The 25,000-nt window shown below is 44.0% G+C and overlaps 1 protein-coding gene across 9 annotated transcripts in view; it reads right to left on the bottom strand.

The window, feature by feature from the left end:
- Positions 1 to 25,000, bottom strand: part of LOC139571262 (BAH and coiled-coil domain-containing protein 1) — a 202,419-nt gene that overhangs the window by 87,309 nt on the left and 90,110 nt on the right. For all 9 annotated transcript variants that reach the window (XM_071393974.1, XM_071393965.1, XM_071394000.1 and 6 more), the window contains one exon: positions 10,075 to 10,257. In XM_071393974.1, coding sequence (XP_071250075.1) covers positions 10,075 to 10,257 — 183 coding nt within the window. The remainder of the gene's footprint in view (positions 1 to 10,074; positions 10,258 to 25,000) is intronic.

Here is a 25,000-nt window from a genome sequence, read left to right as displayed (position 1 = left end):
TTGTGCTGATTAAAGAAGCAATAAAACTGGCCTTCTTTAGACTAGTTGAGTGTCTGGAGCATCAGCATTTGTGGGTTCGATTACAGGATCAAAATGGCCAGAAACAAAGACCTTTCTTCTGAAACTCGTTAGTACTTTCTTGTTCTGAGAAAAGAAGGCTATTCAATGCGAGAAATTATCAAGAAACTGAAGATCTCATACAACGCTGTGTACCACTTACTTCACATAACAACGCAAACTGGCTCTAACCAGAATAGAAAGAGGAGTGGGAGGCCCCGGTGCACAACTGAGCAAGAGGACAAGTACATTAGAGTTTCTAGCTTGAGAAAAAAAAATCTGCCATTTCCAGCTACAATAGTCATTTACAACATTAACAATGTCTACACTCTATTTCTGATCAATTTGATGTTATTTTAATGCACAAAAAAATAGCTTTTCTTTCAAAAACAAGGACATTTTTAAGCAACCCCAAACTTTTGAACGGTAGTGTATATACAGTGCATTCAGAAAGTATTCTGACCTCTTGACGTTTTCCACATTTTGTTACGTTACAGCCTTATTCTAAAATGTATTAAATAGTTTTCCCCCCCTCATCCATCTACACACAATACTCCATAATGATAAAGCAAATACAGGTCTGTAGAATTTTTGCAAATATAAAAAAAAGTAAAAACTGAAATATTACATTTACATAAGTATTCAGACCCTTTACTCAGTACTTTGTTGAAGCACCTTTGGCAGCGATTACAGCCTACAGTCTTCTTGGGTATGTCGCTACAATCTTGGCACACCTGTATTTGGGGAGTTTCTCCCATTCTCCCATGTAGATCCTCTCAAGCTCTGTCAGGTTGGATGAGGAGCATCGCTGCACAGCTATTTTCAGGTTTCTCCAGAAATGTTATTTCGGGTTTAAGTCCCGGGGTCTGGCTGGGCCATTCAAGGACATTCAGAGACTTATCTTGGCTGTGTGTTTAGTGTCATTGTCCTGTTGGAAGGTGAACCTTTGCCCCAGTCTGAGGTACTGAGCGCTCTGGAGCAGGTTTTTATCAAGGATCTCTCTGTACTTTTCTCCATTCATCTTTCCCTCGATCCTGACTAGTCTCCCAGTCCCTGCCGCTGAAAAACATCCCCACAGCATGATGCTGCCACTACCATGCTTCACCGTAGAGATGGTGCCAGGTTTTCTCCAGCCATGATGCTTGACATTCAGGCCAAAGAGTTCAATCTTGGTTTCATCAGAACAGAGAATCTTGTTTACCATGGTCTGAGAGTCCTTAAGTGCCTTTTGGAAAACTCCAAGTGGTCTGTCATGTGCCTATTACTGAGGAGTGGCTTCCGTCTGGCCACTCTACCACAAAGGCCTGATTGGTGGGGTGTTGTAGAGGGATGTCCTTCTGGAAGGTTCTCCCATCTCCACAGAGGAACTCTGGAACTCTGTCAGAGTGACCATTGTGTTCTTGGTTACCTACCTGACCAAGGCCCTTCTCCCCCAATTGCTCAGTGTGGCCGGACATTTAAGAATGATGGAGGGCACTGTGTTCTAGGGGACCTTCAATGCTGCAGATTTTTTTTGGTACCCTTCCCCAGATCTGTGCCTCGACAGAATCCTGTCTCGGAGCTCTACGGACAATTCCTTCGACCTTATGGCTTGGTTTTTGCTTTGAAATGCACTGTTAACAGTGGGACCTTATATAGACAGGTGTATGCATTTCCAAATCATGACCAATCAATTGAATTTACCACAGGTGGACTCCAATCAAGTTGTAGAAACATGTCAAGGATGATCAATGAAAACAGGTCTTCTAGCAAAGGTCTGAATACTTATGTTAATGAAGGTATTTCTGCTTTTATTTTTAATACATTTGCAAAAAATTCTAAATGCCTATTTTTGCTTTGTCATTATGGGGTATTGTGTATCGATTGATGATGAAAAACATTCATTTAATCAATTTCAGAATAAGGCTGTAACGTAATTAAATGTGGAAAAGGTCAAGGGGTCTTGAATAACAGCCGCAGACCATTATTCAACTTTACAGTTGGCACAATGCATTGGGGCAGGTAGTGTTCTCCTGGCATCCACCAAACCCAGATTCATCCGTCGGACTGCCAGATGGTAAAGCGTGAATCATCACTCCAGAGAACACGTTTCCACTGCTCCAGAGTCCAATGGCGGCGAGCTTTACACCACTCCATCCGACGCTTGGCATTGCGCATGATGATCTTAGGCTTGTGTGCGGCTGCTCGGCCATGGAAACCCATTTCATGAAGCTCCCAACAACAGTTATTGTGCTGATGTTGCTTCCAGAGGCGGCTTTAAACTCGGTAGTGAGTGTTGCAACCGAGGACAGACGATTTTTACGCGCTATGTGTTTCAGTACTCGGCGGTTTTGTTCTGTGAGCTTATGTGGCTTACCACTTCTCGATCGAGCCGTTGTTGCTCCTAGACGCTTCCACTTCACAATAACAGCACATACAGTTCACCGGGGCAGCTCTAGCAGGGCAAAAATTTGATGAACTGACTTGTTGGAAAGATGGCATCCTATGACAGTGCCACGTTGAGAGTTACAGAGCACTTCAGTAAGGCCATTCTGTTGCCAATATTAGTCTATGAATATTGCATGGCTGTGTGCTCAAGTTTATACACCTGTCAGCAACAGGTGTGGCTGAAATAGCCAAATCCACAAAAGTAGACATACTTTTGTGTATATAGTGTATATTTTTATATATATATCTTTACACACAGATCCCAACAACAGCTCCTCCCCTATTCCACCTCTCCCTCTCACTGTGTGCCAACGAACAGCCCTCCTCTCCAGACCATCTCCATATGGTTCCCATGAAATGAACAACAGACCAGCTCCATATGAAAATGTGTCAGAATCACAGCAACATGAGAGACAAAGAGACCGTGCGCCAAAGAAATGTAGCTTGAGAGACAAGAGAATCTTAGAACAAATACCAGCTCACACATACACACACAATCTCATGCACGAACACACACACACACACACACACACACACACACACACACACACACACACACACACACACACACACACACACACACACACACACACACACACACACACACACACACACACACACAGTATGCTCTGTGCTGCTGCTGGTGGGATACAGCCGACAGGCCGACACCCGTAGAGAGAAGGCGAGGAGCCTGGGTAATTGTTCCCGCTCATCATTTTGATGAGTTGCTTTTAATGCAAAACAGTAAAAAGACAACATGCAATTATGTTGAAGACAGAGCAGCTGAATGTGGTTGATGAACAGTCTGGATTCAATCAGGATCTTAATGCATTATGTACAATTAAACTGCAGTCTGGGTAATGGCTTCCACTGCAAACTGAGTAATAATCCTAATCATTACCACCTCCATTACTTTTATTAGGCTTGGCATTATCATCGTCCGACTTATTAATATTATTCTGTTTTCCAGCACAGAAATCTCCCCGTGGCTTCGATACCCGTTGCTAAAAGGTGAAAACGAAACATATGTTAACATATTACTCCAGTGCTAGCCTCCCTACACTGACTTCTTGTTAAGGCAAGGGCTGATTTCAAGGTTTTACTGCTAACCTACAAAGCATTACATGGGCTTGCTCCTAACTATCTTTCTGATTTGGTCCTGCCGTACATACCTACACGTACGCTACGGTCACAAGACGCAGGCCTCCTTACTGTCCCTAGAATTTCTAAGCAAACAGCTGGAGGCAGGGCTTTCTCCTATAGAGCTCCATTTTTATGTAATGGTCTGCCTACCCATGTGAGGGACGCAGACTCGGTCTCAACCTTTAAGTCTTTACTGAAGACTCATCTCTTCAGTGGGTCATATGATTGAGTGTCGTCTGGCCCAGGAGTGTGATGGTGAACGGAAATGCTCTGGAGCAACGAACCCCCCTTGCTGTCTCTGCCTGGCCGGTTCCCCTCGCTCCACTGGGATTATCTGCCTCTAACCCTATTACTGGGGCTGAGTCATGCCGTCCCTAGGAAGGGTGCGTCACTTGAGTGGGTTGAGTCACTGACGTGGTCTTCCTGTCTGGGTTGGCGCCCCCCCTTGGGTTGTGCCGTGGCGGAGATCTTTGTGGGCTATACTCGGCCTTATCTCAGGATGGTAAGTTGGTGGTTGAAGATATCCCTCTAGTGGTGTGGGGGCTGTGCTTTGGAAAAGTGGGTGGGGTTATATCCTTCCTGTTTGGCCCTGTCCGGGGGTATCATCGGATGGGGCCACAGTGTCTCCTGACCCCTCCTGTCTCAGCCTCCAGTATTTATGCTGCAGTAGTTTATGTGTCGGGGGGCTAGGGTCAGTTTGTTATATCTGGAGTACTTCTCCTGTCTTATCCGGTGTCCTGTGTGAATTTAAGTATGCTCTCTCTAATTCTCTCTTTCTCTCTTTCTTTCTCTCTCTCGGAGGACCTGAGCCCTAGGACCATGCCTCAGGACTACCTGGCATGATGACTCCTTGCTGTCCCCAGTCCACCTGGCCGTGCTGCTGCTCCAGTTTCAACTGTTCTGCCTGTGGCTATGGAACCCTGACCTGTTCACCGGACGTGCTCCCTGTCCCAGACCTGCTGTTTTCAACTCTCTAGAGACAGCAGGAGCGGTAGAGATACTCTTAATGATCGACTATGAAAAGCCAACTGACATTTACTCCTGAGGTGCTGACTTGCTGCACCCTCGACAACTACTGTGATTATTATTATTTGACCATGCTGGTCATTTATGAACATTTGAACATCTTGGCCATGTTCTGTTATAATCTCCACCCGGCACAGCCAGAAGAGGACTGGCCACCCCTCATAGCCTGGTTCCTCTCTAGAATTTTTCCTAGGTTTTGGCCTTTCTAGGGAGTTTTTCCTAGCCACTGTGCTTCTACACCTGCATTGCTTGCTGTTTGGGGTTTTAGGCTGGGTTTCTGTACAGCACTTTGAGATATCAGGTGATGTAAGAAGAGCTATATAAATACATTTGATTTGATTTGATTTGATATGTTAACTTGTGTTTTGTGGGTGGAAGGAACTATAAGATTCACTATGACCTGTAACTGCTCATCTCTCTGTCAACTGTACCTCCATGTTGTTTCAGAGAGATGGCTGTAACTCCATCCACTAACACCATGTTGTTTCAGAGAGATGGCTGTAACTCCATCCACTAACAGCATGTTGTTTCAGGGAGATGGCTGTAACTCAATCCACTGACACCATGTTGTTTCAGAGAGATGGCTGTAACTTCATCCACTAACACCATGTTGTTTCAGAGAGATGGCTGTAACTTCATCCACTAACACCATGGTGTTTCAGAGAGATGGCTGTAACTCCATCCACTAACACCATGTTGTTTCAGAGAGATGGCTGTAACTCCATCCACTAACACCATGTTGTTTCAGAGAGATGGCTGTAACTCCATCCACTAACACCATGTTGTTTCAGAGAGATGGCTGTAACTCCATCCACTGACACCATGTTGTTTCAGAGAGATGGCTGTAACTTCATCCACTAACACCATGTTGTTTCAGAGAGATGGCTGTAACTCCATCCACTAACACCATGTTGTTTCAGAGAGATGGCTGTAACTCCATCCACTAACACCATGTTGTTTCAGAGAGATGGCTGTAACTCCATCCACTAACACCATGTTGCCTGCCTCCCATGTGAATACCTTAAACATGGATTAGTCTAAGCATGAGCTAGAGTGGATTTCCACCATGTTTCTTACACCAATCCCTAAAGCAGCAATCAGCAGTAGAATCAACAACAAAGCGTACTCCCCGGCCATGGGGTGGTAAAACGCTGAGGGATATGGCTAGAGACATTTAACCACTCTCAAATTCATAGACAGAGCTACGGATGCAAGGATTGACCTTCAGTTATATCAAACGTATAGTTTAACCATGTTTTGAGGCTATACAGTGTTTGTTTACATTTTCTTTGTTTACAAACATTAGAGTAAAACAAGCTTATAGTTTGGGTTTCTGATGGGGTACAACAGTTAAACTGAGCTCATGATGCATTTATAATATATATTCTTAAAGAATCAATGGGTATAAATCATTAATTTATAAGTCATAAAATGGATGTAGCACCTGCTGATTGCCCCTTTAAATCCCATAAATCCATGGCGGGAAGTGAATAAGTGCATGACTCTCTGTGGCCGCAACATCTAAGGGCCGCCCATCCCCAAACAGAGTGTCCATTAACAACAAACAGAATCACAGCTGCATCAAACAACATCAGCCCCAGCTACACATCATACGACCAGAGCAGTGATTATCAGTGACCACAAACACAATGTAGATCCTGCAGCACATTCCCCGCTGGCTTGCCCTGGCCTAGACACAACAGCTGGCCTAGTCTTAAAGGGGTAGTTCGCATTAATGACAACATTAGTTAGAATGTTCCTTCTTAAAGGGGTAGTTCGCCTTAATGACAACATTAGTTAGAATGTTCCTTCTTAAAGGGGTAGTTCACCTTAATGACAACATTAGTTAGAATGTTCCTTCTTAAAGGGGTAGTTCGCCTTAATGACAACATTAGTTAGAATGTTCCTTCTTAAAGGGGTAGTTCGCCTTAATGACAACATTAGTTAGAATGTTCCTTGTTAAAGGGGTAGTTCACCTTAATGACAACATTAGTTAGAATGTTCCTTCTTAAAGGGGTAGTTCGCCTTAATGACAACATTAGTTAGAATGTTCCTTCTTAAAGGGGTAGTTCACCTTAATGATAACATTAGTTAGAATGTTCCTTCTTAAAGGGGTAGTTCGCCTTAATGACAACATTAGTTAGAATGTTCCTTCTTAAAGGGGTAGTTCACCTTAATGATAACATTAGTTAGAATGTTCCTTCTTAAAGGGGTAGTTCACCTTAATGACAACATTAGTTAGAATGTTCCTTCTTAAAGGGGTAGTTCGCCTTAATGACAACATTAGTTAGAATGTTCCTTCTTAAAGGGGTAGTTCGCCTTAATGACAACATTAGTTAGAATGTTCCTTCTTAAAGGGGTAGTTCACCTTAATGACAACATTAGTTAGAATGTTCCTTCTTAAAGGGGTAGTTCACCTTAATGACAACATTAGTTAGAATGTTCCTTCTTAAAGGGGTAGTTCACCTTAATGACAACATTAGTTAGAATGTTCCTTCTTAAAGGGGTAGTTCACCTTAATGACAACATTAGTTAGAATGTTCCTTCTTAAAGGGGTAGTTCACCTTAATGACAACATTAGTTAGAATGTTCCTTCTTAAAGGGGTAGTTCACCTTAATGACAACATTAGTTAGAATGTTCCTTGTTAAAGGGGTATTTCACCTTAATGACAACATTAGTTAGAATGTTCCTTCTTAAAGGGGTAGTCCACATTAATGACAACATTAGTTAGAATGTTCCTTCTTAAAGGGGTTGTTCACCTTAATGACAACATTACCCACTTGGCACACTGGTTGAATCAACGTTGTTTCCATGTCCTTTTAATGTTAGTACGTTGAACCAACGTGGAATAGACATTGAATTGATGTCTGTGCCCAGTGGGTAGTTAGATAGTTCCTTTTTAAAGGGGTTGTTCACCTTAATAACAACATTAGTTAGATGTTATCTTACTCTGGAAGTAGTCTGTACACCAGGAACCATCTAACTAATGTTGTATTTTGCTTTAACTATCCCTTTAAACAAGGAGGCTATGCCTGGGGCTTGGCATACCCTGAGTCTGCTGTGTTTAGGCGGGTCGGGTGAGGCAGTCAGAGCCTGGGTAGGGTGGGAACCACCACAAACCTCCAAAGACACAACAGCTGAACAGCCCTGCAGTCTGGGCAACCTCTTTACTGGCGTGTGTGTTGTTCAGTGGGCTGAGGGACATTCTTTCTGACGTGAATTTGAATAGCGCAACATTTTTTGGCTGAACTATTGACCCGTCACTCCATCCTAAAAAACACTGCATGGTGCTTCACCCCAAACATGCTCCAAGGGAGGGGCCTATTTCAGAGCCCAGATAAAAGGGTGGGAGCCGGGCTCATTTCTTAAGGATTACAAGCCGCCTGTCCTCCACTGGAAACTCAACACAGGCTGAGAATACATGCTGTCAGAGTAAGATTACACGCTGTTAAGCTCCAGCTCCGTACTATGGAACGCCGTTTGAGTCTTTACGTGTCAAGAAAGATACACGTCAAATAACACTATTTGACGTGTCAAATAAGCTTGTTGACCAATCAGGCCTTGAATATGACTGCACGTCACATAATATTTTAACGCGTTCATTAATTGTTTACGTAGTTATTACACATTGATTACACTATCACTCGTATTCCATATGTCACAACGATTCATCGATACGTATCGCTATGATGCTGGTAAAGTCGTCTCGCGCACCTGCCCTTCCTCGACAGTGATTGTCGTAAAAAAGTTAGCTAGCTGATGGATTTGATGCAAACTATGTTCTTCCCCAAAAACACAGAAAAACGACAAGTTGTACTGGTGGAAGCTAAATACCAAAGAAGTTGTACTGGTGGAAGCTAAATACCAAAGAAGTTGTACTGGTGGAAGCTAAATACCAAAGAAGTTGTACTGGTGGAAGCTAAATACCAAAGAAGTTGTACTGGTGGAAGCTAAATACCAAAGAAGTTGTACTGGTGGAAGCTAAATACCAAAGAAGTTGCGGTCGAACAAATAATGCCTTATTACCAAGGTGGTATTGTAAACACATCGTTCGTGGCCGGTGTTTGCTTGTCTGCAGACATTTTTGTACAGCTTTGACAATGCTACTGATAGTAGTGGTGGCGCTTGGCTTGCATGTGCAAATTCATCACACACAACATTCTATAATAGAACTGTGTTATTTGACGCGTATCTTTTTTGCCACGTAAAGACCCAAACGGCGTTGTATATCGTACTGCTGAGAACCAGGACCTAGTTGTGTTCATTAGGGCACACAATGGAAAACGTTTGAAAGCGGTTTGCAACAGAACATGAAAATGGCCGTTTCTTATTGGATTAGCTCAGGTTAGGTAATACCTCCCTGTTCCACTCCAGTTTCTGAATGTTTCATTCCGTTTGGTGCCTGATGAACACAGGAGACGTTGACATTGAGGGCTCTATCTGAACAAACCCAATACAGTGGGAACTGTAAGGGCTAGCGGGAGCGCTATAGGTTCAGGGGAGTGTCACAAATATTGTTGCTGTTTTCACAGCCAAGAATGATGGGCGCAGTGCTGGCGTTGGCGCCAAAGGGATGGGTTTTGATAAATAAATAAGTTGTAGGTGTGTCGAGGCTTGGCCCCTCACTGGCCAATCAGAATGTGCTCCATGGCTAAATATGTGGTTGCTTCAAGTTGTGTATTTCCAGTCTTTTGTAGGGGCTCCTACTGGACATTACATTATGGCTGAGCAGGGACATGACAAACGTTGTCAACAAGCAAGATTACATTCATTATTGATAAGGCCCAAAAAGAGAGCTGCCTGAAATGAGCCCTTTGGATCACCTTTTTAAGGACACACCTACAATATTTCCACCCCTCCCACCCGAGCACAAAGAGCTGATAAAAGACAGGTCAATTACCAACCGTTGGATCACCTTTTTAAGGACACACCTACAATATTTCCACCCCTCCCACCCGAGCACAGAGAGCTGATAAAAGACAGGTCAATTACCAACCGTTGCACAACAGTTTGAAAATAGCAGAGCTCTGGCTTTAACAGGTGGAAACTGCCACCGAACGTGAGTTTGACACCAGCGCTGCCTTAACGCCGGCCCAAGATAGAGCCGTGAGGCTTCATAGACTGGGAGACAAGGACAAGTAGAGGATTCTCTTACAAGTCCATTAATAATGATGGCAGCATAGAGTGCAGAGTGCTGACTCATCTTCACATTTAGCTGAAAATAGTCATCGATCTAAAGATGAAACCACCTAAAACCCCTGGATGTGCGTATCATGAGGATATGTTATGTGGCTGTCGATCCTTAAAGGCCTCCGTCACGTTGAGAAGACTGCTAGCTAAATATACCAGATGACATCATGCTAAATTGGTGGTCAGGCGTCACTCATTCCATTGTTTTTCCTGTGGGGTTTCTCTCTTACCTTCGTGTGAGTGAGGGAACCAGATCTGAGAGGCGCTGGAGTGGGGCCCACCACGGAAGGATCCGGGTGAAGAGGGTGAGGAGGGGGGCCGGGAGGGGTGAGAGGGGTGGGAGGACGAGCCCAGACTGCTGGCCAGGAACGTACCCATGAAGGAGGCAGAGGAGTTCCCCATCAGACCACTACCTATAGCCACACAGAGAATGAACACAATGAGAGAAAGGAGAGGGAGAAAAGAGGTTATGGCTAGAAGTACCTTCATTTCCGGGCACGTTTTCTCACATTAATTCTGATATTCCAATGAATAGGCGATTGAACAACCCTTAAATGTGAGGCAATGTGAGACTTCGGTTAGAGTTATGGCAAAGCATAAAACATGGGGGGAAACATGCTGGCAAAGACCTTGTGGGCGAAGATTTTCACTTCATAAACAATGGGAGCATTGATTCAACGGAGTGTGGGTATCTATGTATGTTTCATGACTACACTAGCTGTATGCTGTACCTGAACATCACTGAATAGTGTGGACAGTATCGTTTATTACTGATGGCAAAGCACATATAACCTGACGAGATCCTTTCAGGGATCCAAACGTTGCAAACCAACTTCATAAAGGTCTGTGTTAGAGCAGTTCAGTGTTCATTACTACTACCTTCATTACACTACCTTCATTACCATTACCTTCATTACCACTACCTTCAATACTACTACAAGCATTACTACTACCTTCATTACCACTACCTTCATTACACTACCTTCATTACCATTACCTTCATTACCACTACCTTCATTACACTACCTTCATTACCATTACCTTCATTACCACTACCTTCAATACTACTACAAGCATTACCACTACCTTCATTACCACTACCTTCATTACACTACCTTCATTACCACTACCTTCATTACACTACCTTCATTACCATTACCTTCATTACCACTACCTTCATTACACTACCTTCATTACCATTACCTTCATTACCACTACCTTCAATACTACTACAAGCATTACCACTACCTTCATTACCACTACCTTCATTACACTACCTTCATTACCACTACCTTCATTACACTACCTTCATTACCATTACCTTCATTACCACTACCTTCATTACACTACCTTCATTACCATTACCTTCATTACCACTACCTTCAATACTACTACAAGCATTACCACTACCTTCATTACCACTACCTTCATTACCACCCTTCAATACTACTACCTTCATTACTACTACAAGCATTACCACTACCTTCATTACACTACCTTCATTACCATTACCTTCATTAACACTACCTTCATTACCACTACCTTCATTACCACTACCTTCATTACACTACCTTCATTACACTACCTTCATTACCATTACCTTCATTACCATTACCTTCATTACACTACCTTCATTACCATTACCTTCATTACCATTACCTTCATTACTACTACCTTCATTACCACTACCTTCATTACACTACCTTCATTACCACTACCTTCATTACCACTACCTTCAATACTACTACCTTCAATACTACTACCTTCATTACCACTACCTTCATTACACTACCTTCATTACACTACCTTCATTACCATTACCTTCATTACCACTACCTTCATTACCATTACCTTCATTACCACTACCTTCAATACTACTACAAGCATTACACTACCTTCATTACCATTACCTTCATTACCACTACCTTCAATACTACTACAAGCATTACTACTACTTTCATTACCACTACCTTCATTACACTACCTTCATTACCATTACCTTCATTACCACTACCTTCAATACTACTACCTTCATTACTACTACCTTCATTACACTACCTTCATTACCATTACCTTCATTACCACTACCTTCAATACTACTACAAGCATTACTACTACCTTCATTACCACTACCTTCATTACACTACCTTCATTACCATTACCTTCATTACCACTACCTTCAATACTACTACAAGCATTACTACTACCTTCATTACCACTACCTTCATTACACTACCTTCATTACCATTACCTTCATTACCACTACCTTCAATACTACTACAAGCATTACCACTACCTTCATTACCACTACCTTCATTACCACCCTTCAATACTACTACCTTCATTACTACTACCTTCATTACCACTACCTTCATTACACTACCTTCATTACCATTACCTTCATTACCACTACCTTCAATACTACTACAAGCATTACTACTACCTTCATTACCACTACCTTCATTACACTACCTTCAATACTACTACCTTCATTACCACTACCTTCATTACTACTACCTTCATTACCACTACCTTCATTACCACTACCTCATTACCACTACCTTCATTACCACTACCTCATTACCACTACCTTCATTACCACTACCTCATTACTACTACCTTCATTACTATTACCTTCATTACTGCTATCTTCATTACCATTACCTTCATTACTACTATCTTCATTACTACTACCTTCATTTCCATTACCTTCATTACCACTACCTTCATTACTACTACAAGCATTACCACTACCTTCAATACTACTACCTTCATTACCATTACCTTCATTACTACTACCTTCATTGCCATTACCTTCATTACCACTACCTTCATTACTACTACCTTCATTACTGCTACCTTCATTTCCATTACCTTCATTACCACTACCTTCATTACTACTACAAGCATTACCACTACCTTCAATACTACTACCTTCATTACCACTACCTTCATTACTACTACCTTCATTTCCATTACCTTCATTACCACTACCTCATTACCACTACCTCATTACTACTACTACCCTCATTACCATTACCTTCATTACTACTACCTTAATTTCCATTACCTTCATTACCACTACCTCATTACTACTACCTTCATTACCATTACCTTCATTACTGCTACCTTTAAGGCGCAACATCATAAGGGATGTGCATTCGACCATCAATGCTACTAAAAAGCACAAATAAATTGATAGTGGATAGAGAATACTGTAATACACCACTATCCATTTTCCTACTAGCTGACGTCATGGTGCCTGACATTGGCAATCTGTCCGTCCCACAGCATGGGGACCAGGGATCAGCAGACCTGTAGACTTCACCACTCTGTGGTAGACTTGCTATGTCTGACAGATCAGCTCCCTGAGGAGTGTGTGTGTGTGTGTTTGTGTTTGTGTGTGCGTGTTTGTGTGTGCGTGTTTGTGTATGCGTACTTGTGTGTGTGTATGCGTATGTGTGTGTGTGTGTGTGTGTGTGTGTGCGTGCTCCCCTCCCCCTCAGAGCAGCCCAACCGACATTAGATTCCTCCTCCCCTCTCTCCATCCCTCTCTCCCCATGGGGAGACAGGTCTCATCTCACAGCTGAGTACACACTTTCTCAGGCTCTCTCCCTCTATCTTTCTCCCTCTCCCGATCTCTATCTCTCCCTCTTTTCCCCAGTGTCCCTTTCTCAATTTCTCTCCCTCCCTCCATTGTCTCATGACCTCAATCTCTCTTATTGCTCTGCTCCATGTCCCTCTCTCCCTCTCTCTCTTTCTCTATAGCAATCTCCTTCTGCTTTCTCTCCCCCTCTCTATTTCTCTATCACTCCCTCTCTTTCAGGCTCCTTTTTCATTGTCCCACCCACTCAGCTTTACTCTTCGTCTCTCCAGCCCCGCACTGCTTTCTCAAAATGACCCTCTCTTCTCCTCTCCTCTACACCTCATACAGTCTACTACACCATGTCCCCAGCCTCTCCTCTCTCCTCTCTCTCCTTTCTCCTCCTCTCCCTCTCTCCTCCTCTCTCTCCTTTCTCCTCCTCTACCTGTCTCCTCCTCTCCCTGCCTCCTCCTCTCCACTCACTCCTCTCTCTCCTCCTCTCCCTGTCTCCCCCTCCACTCTCTCCTCCTCTCCCTGTCTCCTCCTCTCCACTCTCTTCACTCTCTCTCCTCCTCTCCCTGTCTCCTCCTCTCCTCTCTCTCCTCCTCTCCCTGTCTCCCCCCCTCCACTCTCTCCTCCTCTCCCTGTCTCCCCCTCCTCTCCCTGTCTCCTCCTCTTCACTCTCTCCACTCTCTCTCCTCCTCTCCACTTACTCCTCTCTCTCCTCCTCTCCCTGTCTCCCCCCATCCACTCTCTCCTCCTCTCCCTGTCTCCCCCCTCCTCTCTCTTCTCCTCTCCCTGTCTCCTCCTCTCCACTCTCTCCACTCTCTCTCCTCCTCTCCCTGTCTCCTCCTCTCCACTTACTCCTCTCTGTCCTCCTCTCCCTGTCTCCTCCTCTCCACTCCCTCTCCTCCTCTCCTCCTCTCCACTCCCTCTCCTCCTCTCCACTCCCTCTCCTCCTCTCTCCTCCTCTCCACTCTCTCTCCTCCTCTCTCCTCCCCCTATAAGACACATTGCTTTGGGTTGGTTTAATTCTGCTCTGTAATAATGGCACCAGCAGAGCAATCTGTCCCTGGCTTGGCAGACTGTGGGTTTAGCAAGACAACGATGAGTAACTGATCATTCTCAGCAACCCCTGTGTGACTGGGCTGGTTGACTATTATACATTACAGGGCCAAGCCAGAGAAAACACACTGATTAACACTGCTTCAGTTGTATTCCCATTATGGTGCTGCCGGCACACCTGAGAAACGGACCTCTGCAATGTTTCTCTTTACCTCCCTCCCTCTCACTTACTCTCTCTCTCTCTGTCTCTACCTCCCTCCCTCTCACTTACTCTCTCTCTGTCTCTCTCCCTCTCTCTCTCTCTGTCTCTCTCTCCCTCCCTCTCACTTACTCTCTCTCTCTCCCTCTCTCTCACTTACTCTCGCTCTCTCTCTGTCTCTCTCTCTCCCTGTTCATCTCTTTACTGGTTGCCATGCATATGCATGAGGTTTCCTTGGATGAGCACTCAAGAGACAGTACAGTGTGTGTGTGATAACCATGTCAGAGACAGTACAGTGTGTGTGTGTATGTGTATGTGTGTATGTGTATGTGTGTGTGTGTGTGTGTGTGTGTGTGTGTGTGTGTGTGTGTGTGTGTGTGTGTGTGTGTGTGTGTGTGTGTGTGTGTGTGTGTGTGTGTGTGTGTGTGTGTGTGTGAGATGAATGGATATTTCCTTGGGAACAACGGTGAGGAATCTTAATCATCAATAGCGCTGAGCGATTAACCAAAATAATGTTTTTTAAACAACTAATTGACCGACATTGGTTTAATGATTTGAATTCCATTGTCAGGTTGTGCTCTACTGGTAAGAGGTCAGGTGCAGGACAGCGGAGAGTTGTGATCACACTTTAATTGGCAGAAGTACCAACAGACGGACGCAACTGCGTCAAAAACCTCCAGCCAAATGGCAAAAGTGCAAAGTGCGACAACAGTCACAATAATGCATACGTTTAACAATTAAACACACTCAGGTGCATCACGGTACCTGGGGAAAAACCAGCCTGGCGCGTAACGCGAAACATGTAACAAAACCATTCCACACAGAGACATGGGGGAAACAGAGGGAATATATATGTAGTGTGATTAGGGAATGTAAACCAGGTGTGCAGGGAAACAAGACAAAACAAATGGAACAATGAAAAATGGAGCGGCCATGGCTAGAAGACCGGTGACGTCGAACGCCGAACGCCGCCCGAACAAGGAGAGGAGCCGACTTTGGCGGAAGTGGTGACATCCATTTAGCTGGGTTTTCTCTTGTTTCACTACAGATTAACCAGATCCAGGCTGAACTGTGTGATGTTGTAGTTTTAAACTACTAAATATCACATAAAACACATGTAATATACACAACAAGTGAAATATTTGATGACAGTAAAGTCATGTGAATACATAGTTAATAAGTGATGAGCAGCAATGGGCAGTCCCTCCCATCATAGCACTTCTGGTCATTGTTTGATTCTGTGCTGTTACAGCATTCAACCAAAATAATCCAAAACACTGATTAGTTCTTAATAATCGAATCGAAACCAAACCGACCTCAAAAAGCACTAATGGCTCAGCACTAATCATGAAGCAGACAGGTTTTAGAGCTCAGAGAGAATGACTACAAGGCATCTGTGCTGGGGAGCCCTGCAGGGAACAGCCTATGGCAGCAGGACTACTGCTCTCTCCACCTCCTACACTCTGCATGCCTCTCCTGTCCCCTGTAGACCACAGCTCCAGACAGGTGGAAATCCCCCACAATCCCTGGGCTTATCTCACACCGCTCAATCAGACCATAGCCCCAACCTGGCCACCTCTGGCTCCAACACCACACAAAACCCCAACACGCTGTGTGTGTGTGTGTGTGTGTGTGTGTGTGTGTGTGTGTGTGTGTGTGTGTGTGTGTGTGTGTGTGTGTGTGTGTGTGTGTGTGTGTGTGTGTGTGTGTGTGTGTGTGTGTGTGTGTGTGTGGCATGTAATTGTGTGGTAGGGATCATGTTACAGAGCAAGGTTAAAAGCCAGACCTACTGACACACAGTACATATATAACAGAGACCAGACCTACTGACACCCAGTACAGATATAACAGAGACCAGACCTACTGACACACAGTACATATATAACAGAGACCAGACCTACTGACACCCAGTACAGATATAACAGAGACCAGACCTACTGACACACAGTACATATATAACAGAGACCAGACCTACTGACACACAGTACATATATAACAGAGACCAGACCTACTGACACACAGTACATATATAACAGAGACCAGACCTACTGACACACAGTACAGATATAACAGAGACCAGACCTACTGACACACAGTACAGATATAACAGAGACCAGACCTACTGACACACAGTACAGATATAACAGAGACCAGACCTACTGACACCCAGTACATATATAACAGAGACCAGACCCACTGACACACAGTACATATATAACAGAGACCAGACCCACTGACACACAGTACATATATAACAGAGACCAGACCTACTGACACCCAGTACAGATATAACAGAGACCAGACCTACTGACACACAGTACAGATATAACAGAGACCAGACCTACTGACACACAGTACATATATAACAGACACCAGACCTACTGACATACAGTACATATATAACAGAGACCAGACCTACTGACACACAGTACAGATATAACAGAGACCAGACCTACTGACACACAGTACAGATATAACAGAGACCAGACCTACTGACACACAGTACATATATAACAGAGACCAGACCTACTGACACACAGTACATATATAACAGAGACCAGACCTACTGACACACAGTACAGATATAACAGAGACCAGACCTACTGACACACAGTACATATATAACAGAGACCAGACCTACTGACACACAGTACAGATATAACAGAGACCAGACCTACTGACACACAGTACATATATAACAGACACCAGACCTACTGACATACAGTACATATATAACAGAGACCAGACCTACTGACACACAGTACATATATAACAGAGACCAGACCTACTGACACACAGTACAGATATAACAGAGACCAGACCTACTGACACACAGTACATATATAACAGAGACCAGACCTACTGACACACAGTACAGATATAACAGAGACCAGACCTACTGACACACAGTACATATATACAGAGACCAGACCTACTGACACACAGTACATATATAACAGAGACCAGACCTACTGACACACAGTACAGATATAACAGAGACCAGACCTACTGACACACAGTACATATATAACAGAGACCAGACCTACTGACACACAGTACAGATATAACAGAGACCAGACCTACTGACACACAGTACATATATAACAGACACCAGACCTACTGACATACAGTACATATATAACAGAGACCAGACCTACTGACACACAGTACAGATATAACAGAGACCAGACCCACTGACACACAGTACATATATAACAGAGACCAGACCTACTGACACACAGTACATATATAACAGACACCAGACCTACTGACACACAGTACAGATATAACAGAGACCAGACCTACTGACACACAGTACATATATAACAGAGACCAGACCCACTGACACACAGTACATATATAACAGAGACCAGACCTACTGACACACACTACAGATATAACAGAGACCAGACCTACTGACACACAGTACAGATATAACAGAGACCAGACCTACTGACACACAGTACAGATATAACAGAGACCAGACCCACTGACACACAGTACATATATAACAGACACCAGACCTACTGACACACAGTACAGATATAACAGACACCAGACCTACTGACACACAGTACATATATAACAGACACCAGACCTACTGACACACAGTACATATATAACAGACACCAGACCTACTGACACACAGTACATATATAACAGACACCAGACCTACTGACACACAGTACAGATATAACAGACACCAGACCTACTGACACACAGTACATATATAACAGAGACCAGACCTACTGACACACAGTACAGATATAACAGAGACCAGACCTACTGACACACAGTACATATATAACAGAGACCAGACCCACTGACACACAGTACAGATAAAACATAGACCAGACCTACTGACACACAGTACATATATAACAGAGACCAGACCTACTGACACCCAGTACATATATAACAGAGACCAGACCTACTGACACACAGTACAGATATAACAGAGACCAGACCTACTGACACACAGTACAGATATAACAGAGACCAGACCTACTGACACCCAGTACATATATAACAGAGACCAGACCTACTGACACACAGTACAGATATAACAGAGACCAGACCCACTGACACACAGTACATATATAACAGACACCAGACCTACTGACACACAGTACAGATATAACAGACACCAGACCTACTGACACACAGTACATATATAACAGACACCAGACCTACTGACACACAGTACATATATAACAGACACCAGACCTACTGACACACAGTACATATATAACAGACACCAGACCTACTGACACACAGTACAGATATAACAGACACCAGACCTACTGACACACAGTACATATATAACAGAGACCAGACCTACTGACACACAGTACAGATATAACAGAGACCAGACCTACTGACACACAGTACATATATAACAGAGACCAGACCCACTGACACACAGTACAGATAAAACATAGACCAGACCTACTGACACACAGTACATATATAACAGAGACCAGACCTACTGACACCCAGTACATATATAACAGAGACCAGACCCACTGACACACAGTACAGATAAAACATAGACCAGACCTACTGACACACAGTACAGATATAACAGAGACCAGACCTACTGACACACAGTACAGATATAACAGAGACCAGACCTACTGACACCCAGTACATATATAACAGAGACCAGACCTACTGACACACAGTACAGATATAACAGAGACCAGACCTACTGACACACAGTACATATATAACAGAGACCAGACCTACTGACACACAGTACATATATAACAGAGACCAGACCTACTGACACACAGTACATATATAACAGAGACCAGACCTACTGACACACAGTACAGATATAACAGAGACCAGACCCACTGACACACAGTACAGATATAACAGAGACCAGACCTACTGACACACAGTACAGATATAACAGAGACCAGACCTACTGACACCCAGTACATATATAACAGAGACCAGACCCACTGACACACAGTACATATATAACAGAGACCAGACCCACTGACACACAGTACATATATAACAGAGACCAGACCTACTGACACCCAGTACAGATATAACAGAGACCAGACCTACTGACACACAGTACAGATATAACAGAGACCAGACCTACTGACACACAGTACATATATAACAGACACCAGACCTACTGACATACAGTACATATATAACAGAGACCAGACCTACTGACACACAGTACAGATATAACAGAGACCAGACCTACTGACACACAGTACAGATATAACAGAGACCAGACCTACTGACACACAGTACATATATAACAGAGACCAGACCTACTGACACACAGTACATATATAACAGAGACCAGACCTACTGACACACAGTACAGATATAACAGAGACCAGACCTACTGACACACAGTACATATATAACAGAGACCAGACCTACTGACACACAGTACAGATATAACAGAGACCAGACCTACTGACACACAGTACATATATAACAGACACCAGACCTACTGACATACAGTACATATATAACAGAGACCAGACCTACTGACACACAGTACATATATAACAGAGACCAGACCTACTGACACACAGTACAGATATAACAGAGACCAGACCTACTGACACACAGTACATATATAACAGAGACCAGACCTACTGACACACAGTACAGATATAACAGAGACCAGACCTACTGACACACAGTACATATATACAGAGACCAGACCTACTGACACACAGTACATATATAACAGAGACCAGACCTACTGACACACAGTACAGATATAACAGAGACCAGACCTACTGACACACAGTACATATATAACAGAGACCAGACCTACTGACACACAGTACAGATATAACAGAGACCAGACCTACTGACACACAGTACATATATAACAGACACCAGACCTACTGACATACAGTACATATATAACAGAGACCAGACCTACTGACACACAGTACAGATATAACAGAGACCAGACCCACTGACACACAGTACATATATAACAGAGACCAGACCTACTGACACACAGTACATATATAACAGACACCAGACCTACTGACACACAGTACAGATATAACAGAGACCAGACCTACTGACACACAGTACATATATAACAGAGACCAGACCCACTGACACACAGTACATATATAACAGAGACCAGACCTACTGACACACACTACAGATATAACAGAGACCAGACCTACTGACACACAGTACAGATATAACAGAGACCAGACCTACTGACACACAGTACAGATATAACAGAGACCAGACCCACTGACACACAGTACATATATAACAGACACCAGACCTACTGACACACAGTACAGATATAACAGACACCAGACCTACTGACACACAGTACATATATAACAGACACCAGACCTACTGACACACAGTACATATATAACAGACACCAGACCTACTGACACACAGTACATATATAACAGACACCAGACCTACTGACACACAGTACAGATATAACAGACACCAGACCTACTGACACACAGTACATATATAACAGAGACCAGACCTACTGACACACAGTACAGATATAACAGAGACCAGACCTACTGACACACAGTACATATATAACAGAGACCAGACCCACTGACACACAGTACAGATAAAACATAGACCAGACCTACTGACACACAGTACATATATAACAGAGACCAGACCTACTGACACCCAGTACATATATAACAGAGACCAGACCTACTGACACACAGTACAGATATAACAGAGACCAGACCTACTGACACACAGTACAGATATAACAGAGACCAGACCTACTGACACCCAGTACATATATAACAGAGACCAGACCTACTGACACACAGTACAGATATAACAGAGACCAGACCTACTGACACACAGTACAGATATAACAGAGACCAGACCTACTGACACACAGTACATATATAACAGAGACCAGACCTACTGACACACAGTACATATATAACAGAGACCAGACCTACTGACACACAGTACAGATATAACAGAGACCAGACCCACTGACACACAGTACAGATATAACAGAGACCAGACCTACTGACACACAGTACAGATATAACAGACACCAGACCTACTGACACACAGTACAGATATAACAGAGACCAGACCTACTGACACACAGTACAGATATAACAGAGACCAGACCTACTGACACACAGTACATATATAACAGAGACCAGACCTACTGACACACAGTACAGATATAACAGACACCAGACCTACTGACACACAGTACATATATAACAGAGACCAGACCTACTGACACACAGTACAGATATAACAGACACCAGACCTACTGACACACAGTACAGATATAACAGACACCAGACCTACTGACACACAGTACAGATATAACAGAGACCAGACCTACTGACACACAGTACAGATATAACAGACACCAGACCTACTGACACACAGTACAGATATAACAGAGACCAGACCTACTGACACACAGTACATATATAACAGAGACCAGACCTACTGACACACAGTACAGATATAACAGACACCAGACCTACTGACACACAGTACATATATAACAGACACCAGACCTACTGACACACAGTACAGATATAACAGAGACCAGACCTACTGACACACAGTACAGATATAACAGACACCAGACCTACTGACACACAGTACATATATAACAGAGACCAGACCTACTGACACACAGTACATATATAACAGAGACCAGACCTACTGACACCCAGTACAGATATAACAGAGACCAGACCCACTGACACACAGTACATATATAACAGAGACCAGACCCACTGACACACAGTACATATATAACAGAGACCAGACCCACTGACACACAGTACATATATAACAGAGACCAGACCTACTGACACCCAGTACAGATATAACAGAGACCAGACCTACTGACACACAGTACAGATATAACAGAGACCAGACCTACTGACACCCAGTACATATATAACAGAGACCAGACCTACTGACACACAGTACAGATATAACAGAGACCAGACCTACTGACACCCAGTACATATATAACAGAGACCAGACCTACTGACACCCAGTACAGATATAACAGAGACCAGACCTACTGACACCCAGTACATATATAACAGAGACCAGACCTACTGACACCCAGTACAGATATAACAGAGACCAGACCTACTGACACCCAGTACATATATAACAGAGACCAGACCTACTGACACACAGTACAGATATAACAGAGACCAGACCTACTGACACACAGTACATATATAACAGAGACCAGACCTACTGACACACAGTACAGATATAACAGAGACCAGACCTACTGACACACAGTACATATATAACAGAGACCAGACCTACTGACACACAGTACATATATAACAGAGACCAGACCTACTGACACACAGTACATATATAACAGAGACCAGACCTACTGACACACAGTACAGATATAACAGAGACCAGACCTACTGACACACAGTACATATATAACAGAGACCAGACCTACTGACACACAGTACAGATATAACAGAGACCAGACCTACTGACACACAGTACATATATAACAGAGACCAGACCTACTGACACACAGTACAGATATAACAGACACCAGACCCACTGACACACAGTACAGATAAAACATAGACCAGACCTGCCTTTTCTCCCTGTACTCTAACACTGTCCTACAACAAAACTACACGTATGTATTCATTTGTGGATGTCCATCATCCATTTCGTATGATGTGTTAGAGTTAGGGGAAGGTTTGGGTAACATGGATTCACATTTACTATGTTACGTCTGAACTATGAGACCAGTCTGGGATGTACTACTGTCTCAGCCTAATACTAGAAACCACACTAATACATTTAGATAGAGGAGGGGTAATGGAACAGCCCTGTACAGTACCACCACCCCTCCTCCCCCATCCTCCATCCCCTTCTCCTCTCCCGACACTTTCCCTCCTCTCACCCACGTCTCTGAGGACAGCCCCTGGCGGCACCACGAGCCAAAGGTGGGGGCTGATTATGAGCCCAGCATGTCAGCCAGCCAGCCAGCCAGCCAGTTCTCCCAACCACTCTCCTGTCAAGGCCTCCACACTCCCAGACCCCCCCCCCCACACACACACACACACATGAACACACACACACACACTAAGCCCCCAGCCCCCACATTAATCAACTAATCCTCCTGCATTATTAACATGTCCCAGAGAGAGAGATATATACCATGCAGCTTCCACACTGAGAGGAGAACACCACAGACATGTCCCGAGAGAGAGAGGACCACAGACATGTCCTGAGAGAGGAGAGGACCACAGACATGTCCTGAGAGAGGAGAGGACCACAGACATGTCCTGAGAGAGGAGAGGACCACAGACATGTCCTGAGAGAGGTAGGACCACAGACATGTCCTGAGAGAGGACCACAGACATGTCCTGAGAGAGAGAGGACCACAGACATGTCCTGAGAGAGGAGAGGACCACAGACATGTCCTGAGAGAGAGAGGACCACAGACATGTCCTTAGAGAGGGAGGACCACAGACATGTCCTGAGAGAGAGAGGACCACAGACATGTCCTTAGAGAGGGAGGACCACAGACATGTCCTGAGAGAGGAGAGGACCACAGACATGTCCTGAGAGAGAGAGGACCACAGACATGTCCTGAGAGAGGAGAGGACCACAGACATGTCCTGAGAGAGAGAGGACCACAGACATGTCCTTAGAGAGGGAGGACCACAGACATGTCCTGAGAGAGGAGAGGACCACAGACATGTCCTGAGAGAGAGAGGACCACAGACATGTCCTGAGAGAGGGAGGACCACAGACATGTCCTGAGAGAGGTAGGACCACAGACATGTCCTGAGAGAGAGAGGACCACAGACATGTCCTGAGAGAGAGAGGACCACAGACATGTCCTGAGAGAGGTAGGACCACAGACATGTCCTGAGAGAGGGAGGACCACAGACATGTCCTGAGAGAGGGAGGACCACAGACATGTCCTGAGAGAGGGAGGGATAGAGGAGGAGGTGCTACCAGGAGAAGAGAAGGAGAGGGATAATAACAAGCCAAGCAGCAGGAAGAGAGAAAGAGGAGTTGAGGAGAGCCCTAATCCATAGATATTTAGACAGAGGGGGAGAAGCTAAAGCTTGTAGAGGTCCCTTTAGCTGGTCCCAGGTCAGACCATATTATTAGGCTTTCAACACTAAGTAAGCAGACATGACCACCACCACTGATCCTGAGCCTGTATGTCACTCAACAAGAGATAAATGCCTAGTGGACGATATAAATGTGCTGACTGGTCGTCAAAACCTGAACAGAGGTTAATAGTAAT

The sequence above is a fragment of the Salvelinus alpinus genome, chromosome 1, assembly GCF_045679555.1.
Source record: "Salvelinus alpinus chromosome 1, SLU_Salpinus.1, whole genome shotgun sequence".
NCBI classification, from domain to species: Eukaryota; Metazoa; Chordata; class Actinopteri; order Salmoniformes; family Salmonidae; genus Salvelinus; species Salvelinus alpinus.
Note: the sequence above shows the minus strand (reverse complement) of the source record. Positions and strands in the feature narration are given on the sequence as shown.